The sequence below is a fragment of the Betta splendens genome, chromosome 8 (assembly GCF_900634795.4).
Source record: "Betta splendens chromosome 8, fBetSpl5.4, whole genome shotgun sequence".
Taxonomy (NCBI): domain Eukaryota; kingdom Metazoa; phylum Chordata; class Actinopteri; order Anabantiformes; family Osphronemidae; genus Betta; species Betta splendens.
In genome coordinates, this window is record NC_040888.2 from 10,614,754 (window position 1) to 10,634,353 (window position 19,600).

At 48.6% G+C, this 19,600-nt stretch overlaps 1 protein-coding gene across 5 annotated transcripts in view; it reads right to left on the minus strand.

Annotated features, from left to right (window-relative positions):
* Positions 1 to 392: 392 nt before the first annotated feature.
* Positions 393 to 19,600, minus strand: part of asic2 (acid-sensing (proton-gated) ion channel 2) — a 179,850-nt gene continuing 160,642 nt past the window's right edge. For all 5 annotated transcript variants that reach the window (XM_029157949.3, XM_029157951.3, XM_029157950.3 and 2 more), the window contains 9 exons: positions 17,338 to 17,488; positions 11,301 to 11,428; positions 7,157 to 7,307; positions 6,969 to 7,025; positions 3,760 to 3,913; positions 3,325 to 3,416; positions 3,140 to 3,219; positions 2,650 to 2,718; positions 393 to 2,072 (listed from right to left, as the gene is read on the minus strand). In XM_029157949.3, the coding sequence (XP_029013782.1) occupies positions 1,971 to 2,072; positions 2,650 to 2,718; positions 3,140 to 3,219; positions 3,325 to 3,416; positions 3,760 to 3,913; positions 6,969 to 7,025; positions 7,157 to 7,307; positions 11,301 to 11,428; positions 17,338 to 17,488 (984 nt within the window). In that variant the 3' untranslated portion in view covers positions 393 to 1,970. The remainder of the gene's footprint in view (positions 2,073 to 2,649; positions 2,719 to 3,139; positions 3,220 to 3,324; positions 3,417 to 3,759; positions 3,914 to 6,968; positions 7,026 to 7,156; positions 7,308 to 11,300; positions 11,429 to 17,337; positions 17,489 to 19,600) is intronic.

Genomic DNA, 19,600 nt, shown 5'->3' on the forward strand with positions numbered 1-19,600 from the left:
AAAAGCTACAGTATAGAAGGTTTTTTGGCAGAAACATACTTCAAGCCCATATAATCGTAGGAAATGTGCTGACGGGCTTTTATGAGTCTCACTGAACAGCAGACGCACCGAGACGTCATTTGTTATAGTATTTTATATTCAACTGTGTTTTCCCGAAACGGTACACTAGCAACTGCTTTGAATACTTAATGTGGTGCATCGTTTACACTTTACATTATCTTAGTAATGCTTTTTGCTAATTGCTAATCCACTGGGACAGTGGTGTGTGTTCCGCCTACTCAACACATGCATGCATTGTTTTATCCTATTCCCTGTGAACAACCTTTTATACATCACATTGTTGCTCAAAGACTGTATAAAACACTTACCTTTGCCACAATCTGACACCAAGCTCAGTGCAAAACAACTTTTTCATTTAATTGTTTCACATTAAAAACACACATCGTTTGCTGCATCACAAAATGAGAAAACACTGTCCTGTGTAAACAATTGAAGCCGATGTAGAAAGGAAAAGAAAAATGAAATAAACTGCCTACGTTGCTTGAAACGGGACGTGTCCGCCCGTCGGCCGAGGATTGCGTTTGTCATAAGCCACGACATGAGATCGTACACACAAACAGCAGGTTGAGCCACAGATGGGAAATCATAATTCAAAGAGTCCAGCAAAGCACTTGAATTCATTCCTACCTGTAATGTACATTACCATGATGACAGAGACCATGCTCGGTAATAGAAAACTCAGAGACTAAATGATCCAATCATGGTCGAACACAAGCTTTTGGTGTGAAGCCGTATATACTGGATGTTGCTGATGTTTCCACTGAACCCACACCGAATCGCGCCCGTCCTTCTCGGCGTGACATTCAACTGACCCAAATTGCTGTCTGTTACATAACATTCTCACCTACTGAGCGATGCAGATCGACTAACATTGGGGAAAAAAAATGCGACAGATACAACATGGCGTTATTTTTGGCCCCGGAGCGAGATCTGCCTCAGGCCTGTCTGCATGGTACCTGTTTCTATGAGAAAAACACAGATATTTACACCATAACACAGCAGGTCCTGGACCCTAAAACACCAGGAGTCTTTAGTAAAACAGTAATAGCTGTCCAAAATATCACTCTGTCATTTTCCTAATGAAATGATAACCTTGACAACACCTTGGGCCTATTCGTTTACTGCCAGCGCTGGTACAGTGATGTTTGGCAGCCAGAGTTCAGATTAGGCGCTGTGGTGAGGTGCAGCAGCCAGAAGCCAGTCATTTATTCACATACATTTGAACAGTGAGAGTGTGACATCGCTTTAAAGATGTCTCAGCACCCTGGGAGTCAGCAGCAAACATGCCTTCTGCAACACCCACCAAGCCGAGGCTGACGGGTGAGCAAACGCGGGCTGCTTTCACCCAGTTTGCGTTGAGCAAAGAGAAATGTTTGGGGCCGTTTCGTCTGATTGATGCGTTCACACCCTCAGCCCGAGCTAATTAATCGGAATCAATTATCACGGGTGGATTGAACGCGTCTGAGCTATGATTTTAAACAACCATAGGTGCAGTCTGTACATTCGAAGTCCGCGGGGGGGGGGGGGACACATGCAGATGGGACAGTCTGGAGGCCGGTCCTGTGCAGTTCATTTGGCAGTGAGCGGCCTGCGTTGCCCACGAGACGCTGCCCAGGGGTGAACTCTGTCTCGGATTATCTATGTGCAACTTTGTTGGACCTCAAAGTCTGCCGCGCCGGAGGTCGCCCTCCCACCGCAGCGCGGCGCAGGGTGACGGAGCGGGCCCATAAGTCCAGCCGACAGCTCCTTAATCCCCATTAGCGCCTCAGACGGGGCGCGGGGACACGACGCAGCGCTGCTCTCAGACCAGCCCCCGTCCTTGTCTCCTGTCCTCGCCCCCTCCCCTGGTAACGCTCCAGCCAGGCGCCCCCCGACGGCGGACGCAGCGCCACCTGCTGGATGCGTGCGGCTCAGCAGGCGATCTCCTCCAGCGTGCCCAGGGTCGTCTGCAGGGGCACCGTCACCGTGTGGCTGATGGACTCGGAGTGGTTGGCCACCGGGTCACAGGAGCTCTGGGGGAAAAGGAGGAAGTGAGCGTCGGCGGAGGTGCAAATGTATCGTGGACATTATAGCACGACAGCTTGCTCGTTAAGAGGCAGAAATGCAGTGCACTCATAACCCCACCGACAATTAATCACCTGAGTCTCTGAGCTGAGTGTGAAAGTTCACTAAAGTAGAAAAACATGGGAAAACTCAACTGAGAACTTGCTCCCAGTGAGTGAATAACTGCTGGTTTGACTGGGAGAGAACTCCGCTTCAGGCTCAAATACTGTACAGCAAGAAAACGCAGGGCCGCCATTCAGCAGAGCTGCACAGAGGGACCTGAAGGGAAGTATTGATCCCTCATCTTCTCCCACTGCACAACCTTCACCTAATCTCTTTACACTGTAGCATCTGTTGATTTAGCAGAGATTTCACGTCCGTGTAGGTGTTTGTTAAAGGAGGATTAATTCCTCCAGCAGAATCCCATTGAGAGCTGCCTTAAAGCCGAGCCGTCAGTGTCAGCACGGGTCAGAGTGGTCGTGCGCTCTTGCGCTCCATGACCACGCTCCACTCAGGCCGAGCCGAAGGGTTAAACGCTGGCCTTACCACTTCCTCCCCGTGACTCTCCTCTTCCTCCTCTCTGCTCAGCAGATCCAGCAGCCGCCCTTTGACCACCTGCAAACGAGGGGATGAAGTCAGAGTCAAGTCATGTTTGACTTCCTGTGCAGGAAGGTTCCTCTAAAACCTTTAATTACACGGCCCCTTATCCTCGTTATTCATTCGTGGCTATTAAAATGAGAGAAACAAGTGCTTTGCTGTGTTTTCTAAACTATTGTGCACCCGTCACAACCTTGTGCAACTAAGAGCTGCGTGAAACGCCTCAAAGAGGAGAAACACAAAGTCTGAACGCGAGCTGTCCTTCATCCCAGTCTGAGCTGAAGCAGCTCCAGCTCCCGGTCGCCTTTGTCGGCTGCCGTCAGCCGTCACGGCCGACGCTGGGAAACAAAGGCGTTCATTACACCAGCGCGCGCGGGAGACTGTGGAGAAGTGACGCGTGGGAGTAATTAGCGGGTGCAACAGGTACGTCGGGGCTGACCTCATAGGCGTAGTCAAAGAGCTCCAGGATGGTGAGGATGCTGGCGCCGATGAACAGGCCCATCTGACCTCCGATGTCACCTGGAGACGAGACGGGTCCCATCAACTCAGCATCAACACATGTGTAAATGTGGACCAGAGAACAAATAGTTCATTTTCTTCATCTAAGTCAAGGTAACAACCTACCCAGCAGGCCGGCCACCTCGTAGGCTTTCTTCTGCTCGATGGTCTCGTAGTTCAGCGCTTCAAAGAACACGTCCAGCACCAGGATGTTGTCTCTGCGGAAGGCAACGTGGAGCATTTGTACCGGCGAGCGTTGCATCAGGCGGTGAAACGTGAGCACGGCGTGGGAAGAGAACAGTGGCTCAGCTCCACAGCCGCCGGAGTCTTTAAAACCCACTCGCTTACGGGAACGTATGAGCCCACGTGGGGCGCTCTGAGCGCCATCGTCAGCTGGCAGCGCGTGGCTGCTGCACATTCATCTCATCAGGTAAAGTGGAAACCCACAAATGTGTTTTATATAAACAATGTGTTCTAACATTAAAATAACATTTTTGCAGCGTTTCCTACTGTAACATAAACTGATCCGTGGAGCAAAGCCAAAGCCCGAGTCTCACTTACGTGATGTACTTCTCCGACTTGTTGAACTTCTTCTGCAGGTAGCGCGCCGACGTCTTGCTGGGGATTTTGACCATGGACAGCTCCTTGTTGTAGCGGGTCATGTTGCACGGCGTCCTGCACATGCAGTTGCTGCTCTCCAGCGCCGACAGTTTGGCTTCGTGGAGAGCGGAGAAGGAAAACACACACGAAAAAAATGCTCTTTTGGATTTCACGTGTCTTTCACCGTCTCAACACAAACAGTGGGAAGGCTGTAAATGAGGCAGGAGGTGCCTTTAGTGGTTTTCCAATCAAAAATATTAGCAGCAATCAGCCATTTAGTTTGCAGTTAAACTCTGATGCGCCGACAAACATTCTGCTGATTATGTTGTCGCCGTACGCCGTTACGACCTTCAGTTATGTGACAGGTGGTATTCAACAGGCACAGACGAGGACTCAGCAATCATAAAACGCAACAGAAAGGTCAGAGGCAGCGTCGTCGGCTGCACAAATGAATCCATCCATCTGTAAATCCAACAACGTGGGAGACGCTGCAGATGCGCTGCTGCAGGAAATGAGAGGAGATGCGATCAAGGCTCCGGTAATAAAACTAAGCATTATGAGTGATGTGCAGACTCTCTCAAATATTACAATGTCCTCAAGAAAAGGGTCAGATTAATGGAAAACAACTAACCAACTGAGTGACTCATCAGTTATAAAAACAATGATTTAATATATATTAAATTATATATAAGATTATAGTCAGTTGTGATAATAATAACATACCACAACAACATCTATAAATAATATAAAGTATATATTTGATATTAATTGTTAACATTCCTGTAAATCCTCACACAAAGCGCACAGAGCGCCGGGTTCATCCTGCGTGTGGGGTTTTGCAGACGCAGGCTCCATAAAAGCCCAAACAACCGTATAAGTCAATGTCAGTGCCAATGTCACAGGGGAGGATGTACAGCAGCAAACACACACACGCGCCCTTAAGCAGCGTCTGCAAAACAGCTTTCACCCTGACAGAGACAAAGCCCCGGCGCGGAAACGCCAGATCAGGATCCCGCTCCGGCTGCGTGCGGCCGGGCGAATAAATAAATAAATTAATTAGAGGCGCTGCATGGCTGCGCGTTGAGCCCGCCGCCTCCTACGTGGCGTCGAGCCGCTCGCAGTGACGCTAATGACGAGTGACACGAGCTTTTCAAATATAGCTCCGGCTAAAGCGTCTCCGGCGCTCGGGCTGAATGCTTGAGGTCCGAAGTTTAAATAGACGTCCGGCGCGTCTGGATTGTCTTTGAAATTAAAAATCTGCCCGTACGGCCGCCACTTACGCGCCGTATGAAAAGCAGAGGGGAAGTTAATGTCATCAGCCTTATTTCTCACCGGGGCGGCGCTGCGGCAGGCCTGCAGATCACAGAGCATGAAGCAGCTGTCCCCCACGGCGCACTAATAGCCGACGGGGCCGCACAGTCACGTAATTGCATGAGGAAATTCAATATGGCTTCTCGGTGGTCTCTTATATTTATTCAAATGAGACATTATTAGATACACGGGAGCAAGGCCCGCGCATTCAAATGATTGATTTCTCTCTTTTTGCCGCTCACCTTTCTCCCTTCGCCTCCTTCACTCTTGATGCCTCATTTAAACCTGAAACAATCCTAAAAGAGTCTCTTCTAATAGAATCTATATCTCTCCAAGTGTTGATGCTGAACTGGCTGGTGGTCGATCATGACGCAGAAATAAACATCCTTCAGACAAAACCGGTACAACCACTAAAGCCGCTTCCGCGGTTTTGAGACTGTAATTATAAGCAGATGCAACAATCTCTATACGTGTTGTCATGAGTGACACAGTTACGCAAGAAAAACTAAACCCAGCCAAAGTGTGATGGGTGAAACAAATTGGCACCAACTAAAATATATTTGCAATACGCGGTGTGTGTGCGTGTGTGCGTGTGCGCGTGTTGTGACTGTAACAATGTTACTGTTCCAAAAATGAAGCTAATTGCAGGGAAGAGGGAGGAAGAGGCTTTTCTGGAATAAGCAGCGGAGCCTTGAACGCTCCTCCTGCATCACACGGTGTGAGCTGTGGTTTCAGCTGCATCTTAATGAAGCTCTGAGTTGAACCAAGAACTCTTACGGTGTGGGAGTAGGCATCCTCGATGCTCATTGCCGGAAAGTTTGGTTGCCCCTGGCTACATTTCTTTCTTTTAAATTACCTTTCTGCTCTCCGAATTTGCTCTTCTCTTGGTGGGGGCTGAGTGTAGGAGGAGACAAACTTTTACAGATGATGCAATAACTGCGTGGCGCGTTTACGCATTGAACGCAGTGACATTTTTAGTAGCCACATTTATTTGCAGACTGGTGCTTCCATGTGACTCTACAAACCCACCCAAGCCCCTTTTGTCTGACTTCTGCATGTTCCCTGAAAGTCACACGGCTGCTGTTTCTGTGGAAAGACGGCATCCGTAATTTATACAGCACCGAGCGATTGTGAAGAACAAAACCCGGACTGAAAACTATCGTAGAAATTCAATTACAAATAAAATTTTCCATCTGACTTTCACAGTGTTGGCTGAAACGAAAGGGACTGAAAATTAATCCTCTGTGATTTTATTACAGTTTCATGAAACGTTGAAAGAAAAAGAGAACGCGAGGAAGCCAGCGCTTAATGAAACCTGACGAAGCAAATATGAAACGTAGCTCTTGAAGGACTAAGTCAAGTCTGCCAAAAACCTTTTACATGACTGTGTAATTCAGCCCCAGCGCAGGAAATGTGACCTATTATCTATGTGAGCGTCCATCCATTAAATTGAACTCAGACACTGCAGACACTGTCTCTGACGCTGGTTACAGACTGGATGAGCCTCTCACACACAAGGAGATGCTGAGATGAGTCCCGTTCTGCTGATAAATCAAGCACCTCTCCCCCAAACAGTGACACCAACACCGTCCATCACCCACTGCAGCCCTGCGATACGTCAACCGCTTCCTAACATTAGATTTCTCATTACAGGGGTTTAGGATTCACAATAACGCACTGCAGATGCTTTCACGTTAAGCTAAAGGTTCTCTTTGGCGTTGCTCATCTTTAAAGCAGGTTTAATGCTCGGAATCCACAGGAAGAAATGTAAATGTAATCCTCCGCCAGGCCGAATAATGATGTAATGTAAACGGGCCAAACAGCGTGTTCGTGTCATCTGACATCATGCTCACACTCACCCAGGGCAGGCTCAGCACAGTCCTTGTACTGCTCAGGCGTGCAGTACGGAGCATCACCTGTGAAACACGTGAAACACATCAGGAGACGTCCGTTTGGTGGAAGAATTTACAAAGTGAAAGAGTCTGAAAACTATATGCAGCTCCGTGAAATAAATATCAATACATATAAATATAGTACTTGTGTTTACCGGGCATATGCACCATCCTACAGTTGCAGTTCTCCACAATGTAGCGCGTTTCGCAGTCGATCCTGCAGGCGGTGACGCTGTAGACCTGGAAGAAGCCCGACTCCAGAGCCTTGGACTCGCACTCTCCCCACGGGGGAGGCAGGTAGGTCAGCTGCAGGTGAGGAGAGAGGTGAGGTGAGTCCGAGGGGCGTGGCTCCGTGCGGTGAGCGTGATGTAACCCTACATGAGCCCAGAGGGAACACTGGGCCTTTTATTTATTCATTCACTTTTTTCATTTGTTCTTCTTTTAGGACCTGGGAACTGATTAGAGAAAATGAATCTAAATTAGATACTTATATTGAGTCAATGAGGTCCCTCGCTGCAGGTTTAGCCTCAGATCTGGGGTCAGATCTGCTCTAACTATGCAGGGACTTTGTAGATGGCGTTTCACAACTTTTTAGAGACCATCTTATGCTTTTTAAGGCTTTAATGGCAAACAGACACGCATTCGTGCAACCGAGCATCCACATTCTGAGTCCAACGTGGGAGCAGATCCTGACGACAGGCGTTCCCTTAGTCCCTGAATTACGGCCAACGCCGAGAAGCACAGGCGCCTCGCAAACGAGCCAGGCGGCGAGGAGAACAACTCGACAGATAGCCAGACTCTGCTGGAAAAATCCCCGCGCACCCAGCGACGCGAGCGCCGACCCCCCGAACGTTCCCCTCCTGCTCCCGCCGCTCCGAGCGGCGCCGGGGCCCATCTGCCGCGCTCTGGGGTCCCATCATCCACCGCCCTCCGTCCCCCCGGCTTCCCCCCGTCGTCACGGCGACGCCTCCCCGGGCGAGGCCTCCTCTGCCAAAGGAGCAGCTCTTTGGACGAGCCGGCGCGCAGCATCCTGCCAGGTGAAATTTGGCCGCGGCTCGCTTGTTAGCGCCGGCAGAGTTTGAAACCGGGCCCCTCCTGTCAGAGGACGCCGCGTCTGTGCTTTGCACAGAATAACATCCCCAACATGGAGGACAATCACTTCAAACGCAATCCAAACAGCGATTTAGAGCGCGTATGGAAGCCTCTGGCCATTACAGCCATAATGTCTCCTCTGCAATAATTAAACATGCCCCATTTGATGCCAGTAGCGAGCGTGAGCAATGGCTACTGTCATCTGGAGGTTATTAATTACATTAGGAAACCTTAGGAAGGTGCTCCTCAGCCATCCTTAACCTTTAAAACCACCTTCACACCTCAGATAATCTTCGCTTTGTCCTAATTAGACTCAACTGAGGCTGATTCCAGATCAGATTATTTCTCTATAATCTGATTATTACTGATTACTGATAACTTTTCAGTGCATTGGGACCTGCTGACCGAATTATGCTCCATCTAATAGGCGTCGAGGCCTGTGCCCCACTCAGGATGGTATAAATCAATGTGCTTCTGCCCGGTTACAGTGGTGCAGTGCTTTAATTGGGATTTACAATTTTGCAGCCAGGGGCTGAAAACGCTTGAATTTCAACGAGGTTTTAATAAGGTCATTGTATCAACATGGCTGGATGAACCTTTAGAGTCGCGGCTGGTGCTCCACATCAAACCCAAGCTGGCGTTTAGGAGCAGACAGTTTCCAGTTTGTATGTGTGGAGCCAAAATAAAGGTCCCCGTCCGTCCTCGTGTGAGGACTCATTCAGGTCCGACCGTCAGCTGGATGCTGTCGAAATCAGACTGAATGGTTTCCACGATACAGTCACTAATCCCCAGATTTTTTACAGTTCCACGAGCTCCCATCTCAAATCCTTGGCCCAGATACCCAGTAATCACTAATTATTTTAGACGCGAGCCGGAGAGCGGCCTCCGGGTTCTCAGCAGAAGAAGAAAAACCGAAGAAGCAGGTGGGAGCTCGAAACTGCGGGGGGGATTTTTCCGTTCCACACATACAAAGCGCAGTAGTGCGTTAATTAGCCCGAGCTAAATTTGCCGTTTCCCACAGTGCGTGTTTGAGGAGGAGGCCGGTGTTCTGGCAGCGGGCGGAGCAGAGGAGAGCCTTCATTCAGCCCGTCTGACAGATGAGCAGAGACAGAAGCCCCGGAGCTTCATTACGCAGTAGGTCCGACCATCTGCGGATTCCCCCTCTCCGCTCCTTCCTGCCGACTGCCGAGGTGACGCCTTGAATCGCAGCGTCACGCTGAGCCGAGGTTTAGCGAAGCGCGGCGTCTGCGGCGCATTTGGTTGAAGAAAACTTCCTCAAATTCGGAGTTTGCTCCAATTTATCTTATGTCTTCTATTTCATTTGCTCCCATTCAGTCAGTACTGTACATCAAGCAGCTCTCCCCCTGAACAGTGACACAAACACTGTTCATCATGCACATCTGCAGCTTTACTGCACTGACATGAAACATTTCAGCAGTGAAAACAGGTAAAATGGAGTTGTTTTTTTCCCCGGTGCTGGTTTAAGTTCATGTATGAGGCTTCTACAAAGCCTCATGGAGTCCAGAGCTTGTGTGAGCGATATCCTGCCTTTTCATAGTTTGGAAATTCGCAAAGAAAAATCTATTTTATGAAAAGTATGTGGCATATGAAATATTTTCTATTCATTATATGATGTTTGAATAGAACAGAATAGACTTATAGTCCATTCATTACATTTTTCAGACTTTTCTATCACTGCTTCGTGCCGGAGCATTACAGTACGTGTCTCTACTCGATAAGTGCTTTCCATGGAAAAAAGAGTTTAACAAGTGAGACCTACTGTAGGACACCGTGGAAATTGTGTTTGGGGGAAATGAAAAGCAACGAGAGGAATTCTAGAAAGATCTATGCTACTCATTTTCCCTGAACTCGCTGTGACATGCTGGGCACTATAGAGCTTCCAGGAAAAAGTAATGGAGCCAGACCGCTGGAGATGAACGCATGAGGCAACATTTATAGAGAAACAATTTCCTCAGCCCTAAGATCATCCTATAAATGCTGTCGGTATAGATGAGCAAGCAGTTATGGAGGAAACCAACGCTGACCGGCCAAGCAAACGCTCCACTCTGTGAAAATGGGCCTGGTTTACTGAACTCACAGTCAACTTCTTGTTGACTATGGTTTGTGCTTTATAGATAAAGTGCTTTGTTAAGGTTTTCTATTTTATTCTTTCTTTCTACAATATCTTTTTTTTATCAGTGACTTTTCATTACTGTAAAGTTGCCCTCATATTTATTCCTCTGACTCGGAGCTGACCCTCAGGCAATTTGTTTTAGGTTTGCCGGTGTTAAACACTAAAGCCACCGGGCAAACTGGAAGCCGTACACTAGGGAACACTAGGACACACAACTGGACCTGCTCAGCTCAGAGCCGGGCCAGACACAGTGAGGAAACCCCTAACTGGGAATATGTAAACGGCCGCTATGATGCTCAACATGGAGACGGCAAGACTGAAACTGGACAGGATCCAAACCCATGACCCTACGGGTAACAGTGACTCCAGTAGGTAGAGTAAGCTGGACTGGGCAGTTCATACACAGACACACAGAAAGAAATATGGGAAAAGCTTGAACTGGGATCCGCTTCTCAATAAAAGCACACCCACTGACTGACAACCTCTGGCTGCCGAAGCAAAACAAATATCATTGATATGGCAGCCGCAGCAGCCATTTGAACAATAAGAGGACGATGAATTTATCTTGACAGAAATCTGTCTGCTCAGAGGATCCAGTCAAGTCCCACTGCAGCGCCAGACAATGCGGTTCAAAGCTTAACCCGAAGGCAGGAACAGAGAAAGAGGCAGACAGAGAGAAAAGTGAGGAAGGAGACACAGAAAGTGACAATGTGAGAATGAACTAATGACCTTAACAAAATGGAATCCCACCAGGGCCTGCCGCGCGGAGGCACAGCGGAATTTCAGTGTGGAGACATCTTCACCGGAGCCTGTTCAACTCAGGCCACGCGGACAAGAAGGGCGGTTCAAGTGTGTGCGCTCGACAACACGGTTTACTTCAACTCCCGCGACCCCACGGAGATGAAACCCAGCGCGAGAGAGATCAAGTGGGGGTCAACTTTGGTTGAAAGTTATCATTTGTCAGTCAACAGCCAGCGAGTCCAGCCGGGGTGTCAGCTGACTGAAGTCCAATCGTTGTCTCTGAGCTCCAAACTCAACATGTGGATGAGAGGAGAAGGAAGCTATGGACGTACCCGCTGCTCCTGGGTGGCTACGAACGTCTGGAAGCCGGGGGCCACGCCGAAGCCCAGCTCATGGACGAACGGGGGCTCCGCCTGGCTGTGGATCTGCACCCGCACACCGGCCTCGAAGGCCGTGTCCTCTGGAGACGAGACAGACGGAAAAGCACAGTTAGCACAGATTAGATCAGTATAATGGAACAGTGGAATAGGAGAAAGCCTGGGTAGGCTCCACATGTGCTGTTAGCACACAGGCGCTAACGTTGCTGCTTCAAACAGCGTTCCCGCGGCTCAGTGGAGCGCCTTCCCATTCGCCTCGACATCAAAGGCGAGCAAAAGGAAAGGCTCGGCGCCGGCTCCGTGGATGAAACGATCCTTATCCTGCCACTCAGAGCAGGGACGCGAAGGGCGATAACACGTGGGAGAGGGGCGGGCGGCGCCCACGCCAATCAATAGCGCTCGCTAGCCATGTTCCAACACCCTGCGTTGTGCTTCTGGGTACATGAAAGCCCCCCCCCCGTCGATCAGCCAAACACCTCGGGGCGCTTCGCGACCGAGGCCCTGCTACACACAACGGACCGGCGATACTGCTTCTGTATGATCCACTCATCAATCACACCAGCGGACATCTGCAGTGGATGATACGGCGCCGCGACAGCTCCAGGGCCCGCAGTACGGAACAGAAAAGGGGCCCAACATGTAGCTGTGTGAGAGTGTGTGTGTGTGTGTGTGTGTGTGTGTGTGTGTGTGTGTGTGTGTGTGTGTGTGTGTGTGTGTGTGTGTGTGTGTGTGTGTGTGTGTGTGTGAAACTGAGTGTGTGTTCGTGTGATGACAACTTGCTGACGGAAACTTGCCAACTGCAGCCCGTTTTTTTTAGCAAAGCATATAATATACAGCAAAGCATCAGCATGTAAACGCTGAGCTTCTCGTTCCAAATCATGAGCATTAACCTTCAGCTACAACAGCCTCCACTCTTCTGGGAAGGTTTTTCATCCTTTGAAACCTGGCTGCAGGGATTTAAGCCCATTCAGCCGTGAGCGCGTTAGTGCGGCATGCCAATGATGCTGGGAGATACGGCTGGAGCTGCAGTCGGCGTTCGTCCCAGAGCTGTTGGACGGGGTTGAGCCGAGGACGGAGCCTTCTTAATATAGAGATATCCACCATCCTACCGCTGCTGAAGCAAAGAGAGCAGGTCGGGTTAGACACGTGGCTGTTTGCAGAACACCTGAGAACAGACTGAACATACCTTCAAGCAGGAAGCCGGCGAGGGCTAATTTCCTTTCATCGACGCAACGTGACATTCAGGGGATTGTGTGAACACCCACCTTTACATAAATGTGTTCTGAAAATGTCAGGCACCGTTGTTTATACGGAGAAGAACGTGACACACAGAACCACGGGAGCAGGGAGAGGCACGTGAGCGGGACGGGTCAGAGTGGTGGACCCAGAAGCCCTAAACGCTTCCTGGGTAGGAGCTCATTCAGGGCCACGCAGCGAGGCAGCGATTCCCCATCATGACGTGAGGAAGGTTACTGTGCAGGAGCGGGAGCATTTAACGGGCTCTTCTGTTGGAACGTGCTTCCGGTGGACGTCCATTTCAGACTGTCCACGTTAGAAAGACACACTTGGAGGCGCGGCCCTCTCTCCTCTCCTCACTTACTGACGGCGCAGGGATCAGCTTGTGATTTACTTCCAATATGCGTGAGACGCTGGAGTTCTAACCTGCTGCTTTTATTTTGGAGAAAAGTGATGAACGTTGAGGTGTTTTATCCATTCTACATGTTGAGTCTGTTACGTCCTCTAGGCAGACCCTATTGCTGGGTATTTAAAGGAAAACGTCACACTAGGGTTGCAAATTCATTATAAATGTATGTGATTTTTTTTCCTCTGGTCTATAAATGATCAGAAAAGCTACGTTTGAGCTGAATACTTAGACAGAGTTAGTTATTAGTCAAAAACAAACGTCAGAGTTGGGAATCTGGATACAAATACTCTGCATTCAGGCAATAATGTTCGAGATGATAGAGTACATACATATTGGACCTGAGAGAAAAGACCAGGGTCAAATGAGATACACACAATCTATCTAATCTATCAAGTTACTCATAACAGGCGAGTTTGTGAAAATGAGATATCTGAGGTATTTCCCCTTCGTATCTGTCTAAAGGTGTGTGTGTGTGTGTGTGTGTGTGTGTGTGTGTGTGTGTGTGTGTGTGTGTGTGTGTGTGTGTGTGTGTGCGTGCGTGTTCAAATCCAGAAGGGCACTCTCCTCTTTGTGCTGCAGTTAAGAAAAGACGGCCAAGAGGATCATGGGTAATTATGTTTGTTCTGAACATGACTGATTTTAGTTGCTGTGTATTTCATCAGCTGTATCACCATTTTTTGACTTGACTCGAAGGAGCCGGAGAAGTGGACTAAATTAAGAGGCTATCGGTGACAATGAGCATTATTGTTAACCAATGTTTCAACCACTCCTGCATCGGGAAAACATAAGCGATGATGAGCCTTAGCTGCGTAAATGTTAAAAATACAATTCCCCAAAATAACAGCTCTTTGGCATTTTCCTGTGCGTGGTGGAGGATGTGCATTTCCACGTCTCCTCGGAGCACAGACTTCATCTCCACCACAGGCGAGCCTGTCAGTAACACTGTGTCCCCGCTCCTTCCTCTCTAGTCACAGTAGCTGTCACAGGCAGAGACGAGCATGTCATTTTCGCTCTATATTATGTTTTTAATGTGACAGCCCAAGATCTCGGAGACGCTGAAACTGAATTTTCATCTTTAAGTGAACGTAACAACCCTATGTATACTGTTTAAACAGCTCACCCACACACGCTGCGGAGGCATTGTTTGATGCCTTTACAATGATGGTTGAACTAATAGTTATTATCTTCCAGTATCTAAAACGCCCTAAAGTTCTGTAGAGACGAACTGATCCGAAGCAGTTGATTCCTTGATTTATCCTATTGTGCCACAGTTGAAGTTACATATTTAAAACTATCATTCTATCCTTTGGTCATTTGTTTAGTCAAGTCTTTACATTTGTATAGACAATATATTTACAGTTTTATTATTATTATATTATATATATATTATATTATATATTGGTGATACTACCAGCAGTAATTACAGATACAGTTTAGGTTGTAAATATCTTTAAAAATGAAGGTGAAACCTCTTGTTGCTCGACCAGAGGGAGAAACTGTGTCGAGCACTTAAAGAAGACGTGCACAGACAAAAAACATCATACTGACCATTTACCACAAAGGGAAATGACACAAGCACAGACGATGGACTTCAAGGACTTTCCACTTGCACTTTGCACTTAGTTGAAGCGACTGTTGAGCCAGCATCCATCTGCTCTTTCCAGCCACTTCTTATTGAGCTTTTCACCATCACTTTGATATAATAATGGCGCACGCATAGAGCACAAGGGCAGAGCAAGACTTTATCACCGCACTCCAAACGCTTGTTGAGCTTAACTCAGCTGTTTGCAACATACAGCTGGAGCGAAGAGCTGAGGGGATGAATCTATGCTAATGGACAGAAAACGGATGAGCTCAGGCAGTTGTGGTTATTGATGTGACCTGGCAGTGTTTGGAACACTGAAAAAAAAACAGTGTTCCAGGGCTTGGAAAAATAAAATGTTATAAGATAAATTGACCAGTGAGGAATAAACTAAATATAATATGCAAAGTAATGTGAGGCAAAGAGGGACATCGAGACTCAACATGCCTCATGTCCCTCTCACATTGGACGAGAGGAGCTAAAGCAGAGTTCAATAACTCCATAACGCTTTGCACATCTCTCGCATTCTGTATCGCTCCATCAGTGACATATTAAAAAGCCTTAGTGGGTAAGCGCAGAGCTATTGGCTCCTTGGGAGCTCTGAAATGTCATGTTTCGGTACACGAGCAGTGATTGGATCTAAAGCCAAACTCTGATGTAAGCGATTAAAAAAAAAGAGAGATGTCAGGCTGTGATAGAAGGAGAAATGGGACCTGAATGTCATCACAGTTTCTCAGGCATTGATGTGTTTAAAGGGTTTTTTTTTTTTTTTACATACTGCAAGAAAAAAAAGGAAATGTTTGGCTGTGCTGCTGAGATGAAATGTGCTGAGTGCTGAGTGGGTAAACAGAGTCATTTGATCAAGCTGCTTGATAGATCCAATATTGGAAAGGGCCTGTCCAACTTCCTGCTTTAGAAAAGTTCAGTGTAGCGGGAGCTGAACAAATTAACCCCCTCACCCCCAAGAGGAGTGCGGCACAGCAGTGTGCCAGCTTCATCAGATAACTCAGAACTATTGCGACTGAAGAATTTGCATTAAAAACATGTCACAAATTACAAAATCAAAAAGATGCAGGAGAAATTTGCACCTCTCCATCTGAGTCGGCATCAAAATGATTAATAACCCATCTAGGAAACAGAACTTGAGGACATGAGATGGTTTGATTTAGAATCCTAATAACTTGATTGATTTCCGTGGAGCCAGCGTGTGAATAATTCAGGTCTGGCTGAGAAAAAATCATCTATAAAGCTAGAGACACATCCTGTCTATTTATTATTTCCATCACTGCGCGCTTTGGTCAGCGGCACAGCGAGCAGGCACCCGGGTATCCAGGCAACAGGCCATCTGCTTTCTCCCACCACTCAAACCTATATCCGTCTTGCTCATTTTTCTCACCATGGAGGATGTTTCTTTTTAATGTTCATCCATCATGGCCAAGTACGCAGGGGTGTCCTGGCTGCTTGGACAGAGCGGTGAGCTAACGGAACAACCGCTGCCTCCGGAGTCATGGACAATGAGAGGGGCCACGGGAGGGGACAGCGAGGCGGCGCCGGGACAGGATGGGAGAAGGATAATTGGCGGGTGGAAGTCACTTTGCAGCGTGAGCCCATCACCGCAGCGCAGCCGAGGCGCCGGTCTCAGCTGAGGAGACGCTGTGCTCCCCTGCTGTGGCTGACTCAGCTCATCTGAGCTAATTAAACCACACAGGGATAAACAAGGACACGGGGAACCGGAGCCTGCTGGGACACGGGCTCCACGTGTTGCTGGGGTGGTGGCCGAGGCGCCGCCTGATCAAACGGAAATAAAGCCGAGGGGCGCTTGGGACGGCGAGCTCAGAAAACGAGGAGGACTGATGGAACGTAGACTTTTGATGGTGGATCTGCTTTAAAGTTGAGCCCAGACTGAGCGGCGTCCATCTGCTCATAGCTTGGCTAGCTGCTCTGGGAAGCCCCCTTCACTCAGCCCAGACAGGAGCTTGGCTGTGCCTCACATGAACCTTGTATGAGGAGATTATGAAGTCTTATTTTGAAGTCCACCAACATCAGTGTGAGAGGGAACTAGAGGCCGTACGTGCGCGTCCACGCAAACCCATGCATGTTGCAGTAGTCTGAGTACGATGCAGCACTGCTGCATTAGAAGTCAGAGGAATATTACTTGTTGATCTGATGATGCATCTGTAGTAGAACATTTAATCTTGTCGTTTTAATTTTGTTAAAAATCAGGTGAAACCCTTGTAGCACTCATTTAGAATTAATAAGAGTTTCTGGTTGTCGTCCCTGCATTTAATTATGGCTAAATGAAACTAGTAAATTAAAAAATACACATGGCCCAAAGGCGCCACGTTTCACCCAACTGGGAATATTGTTAGAAAAGTTTTGAATTAGTCTTATTGTGTCAAATTAAATTTGTTGCTTTTTCAAAACAAAGACGCAGGAATGTCCAGCTTTGCGCTGCATTTAGAAAAGCAGCAGGCATTCTGAGTGCCTGGAGATAGAGGTCCTTAAAACAGGGAGGCCTGGCTGGAACGTGGATGGCTCTGGAGTGCGTGCTCTGGATGGAGCCACTCGAAAAAAGCCAAGGCTGCTCACGGGCATCGAGAGCAGAGGTAAAAGTCACTCTGAGTGGAAACATAACGGCAGTGGATGGAAAAGTCGGCCTGTCTGTGAAATGTGAACCCTCATATTGATTCTAGTCCACTATAAAAGACCACAGCAAATCAGCAATGTTAAGCACACGGTGAAGACCTGGGGGAGGCTCGACTCACCCGTGTCCCCCCACACTGGGAGGTACTCGTCCTGCTGGATGTCCAGCATGATCTCCAGCCCGTTGCCCGTCCCTCCCTTCATGGTGGTGCGCAGCGTCTTCCCGTCCTCGGCGGCATTGAACACGTAGCACTTCCCGTATCTGGTGAACACCTGAGCGGAGACAAGGACAAACAACAGGTGAGCGACTCCGGAGGCGCGCGTTTCCATGACGGCGAGGTGGATTTCCTGCCACGCGGGAGGAACGGTGGCACTTCAAAGCTCGTGAAGCCCTGAGGGTTTTCTTCATTTCTGCATAAATATAAGTGAAAACACAATCTGACTTTCATGAGTCTGGCCTTGATCAGAGAGACGAGCAACAGGTCAAAAACCTGGCGTCAACAAGGCTTCAGCAAATATCCGAAAAACCCCGTGCTCAACATTATTTCCCTCCACTTACTGTACGTGTGCAAAGGCTGATCGAACGACGAAACGCCGTAATAAACCCAGAGCGGCGCTGCTCCCTGAACCCGGCAGGAAAATTACAGTTTAAACAGCAACATCATCTCCTCGTAGGACAGAAAACAATTTAGAGACTGAGTCATTAGTGCGTTAGAGGAGATAAATATTATTTACATGGCTGGTGATCCAGTGTTGCACTTTAATTAGACATTAACACTTTGACCCCATTTACACTCAGCTGCTAATGCATTTCACCTACTTACAATCAGCACAGTGCAAAGTCTTGAAGGTTAAAATGTTCAGCGCTCAGACAAATTATTTTAATATGTTGGGACTTAATATTTCAGCGGTTTGCGAGGTCGTATCACGGGTAATGTTGCTGCTGCAGCCTCCAACACGAGTGGAGACAGCGGCGAGGGCGACGTCAAGCCACCGGGGCCAACGTGGGTTCACTGGATGATTCAGTGGGGTTTTACAGTATTTGGAGCAAAGCTGAACTTTGGAGCCGTGTGAATGTGGAGACGTGGAGTTATTGAGTGTTTGGTGAACGATGCTGCGGCAGGAACAAAGCTGTCCCAGGATTTGTGCCTCTTCACAAAAACACCATCTTGTTCAGGGGCTCAGCTGCATTATGTTCTATTAAGGCTGCGTAAGTGGAGGACATTTATCTTTGTCTCTTCTGCGCTGAACACTTTCCTCTCCGCGTGTTCAGGACAGAGTCAGAGCTCTGAACCAGGACGCCGACACTCCATCTTCAGGCTTCTCTGGAAGGCATTTCGTGCTTCCTGCTGCTTTATTGACGCCGGCCGCCTCACAGACGGTTCACCGGCGTGACTGATGGAGCGGGCGGGTCCGGTCGCCTCTGTGAAACCGAGCAGCCCCCGACGGATGTGGACCCGGGCAGGACGAATGACGTCCTGCGTCAATGATGAATCACAGACCAGTGATTCTGAACCCAATCCTCTTGTTTCCTGCAGCACTGTAAACGTCTTGTTCCCTCTTTTTTTCATCAACACTGTTTAAAAGACGGGACGGTGGGGGTCGGGTCGACATCCCATTAGACCTCAGCGAGACAGAGAGGCTGCTCTCCGGCCACGGCATGACAAAGGCACCAACAGAACCTTGACAGCGTTGTTCTGTTATTTTGCAAACGCTCGCCGCTGACCCCCGTGCCCGTCTCCCCTGCTTTCTCACTCGTCCGCTCAGCCTCCCGCCGCAGGCGGAGCTGTCAGACGCGAGAAGGTAATGAGTTCTCAAACCTGTCGAGAAATGTGGAATAGCGCGGGAAAAGAGTGCTCTGCCTGAGAAATGTGCAGCGGCGTAATGGCGTATCAATCCTCATATAAAGCAGACATCTCACCCACGAAAAGGCTAATAGAGAACTGACTATTGCTGCCTCCACTGGGGAGCTTGTCCAACACAGTTGGCACAGATCACTAAATGTTATTTGGTGACGTGCATCTCCTCAGCTACAGTAACCAGCTAACCATTGTTTTCCATTGTTTTGAGCTCTTAACCTCAGCGTATCGTGTTTGCAGCTTCTCGGCTGAGACGACTTCGCTCCTTATTGCCGCTGCTGTTGAATTTAATAAAAACTGCATTACTGTTAGGTTGGAGAATGAAATGTCATCCGCGTCGAACCCGCATGTCACATTAGCGGATCGGTCCGTGGGCCGAGCCGCATCTCTGCCTCGCCGGTCACAGACCGTGACCTCGGCCGCTCGCCGCCCACAGAACGGGCGTCAAACAAAACAGCGCAAGGCCAACGGACACGAAACACATGTTTAAACAGCTCCTGGGCTGCGCTGGGAAACGATTATGCAC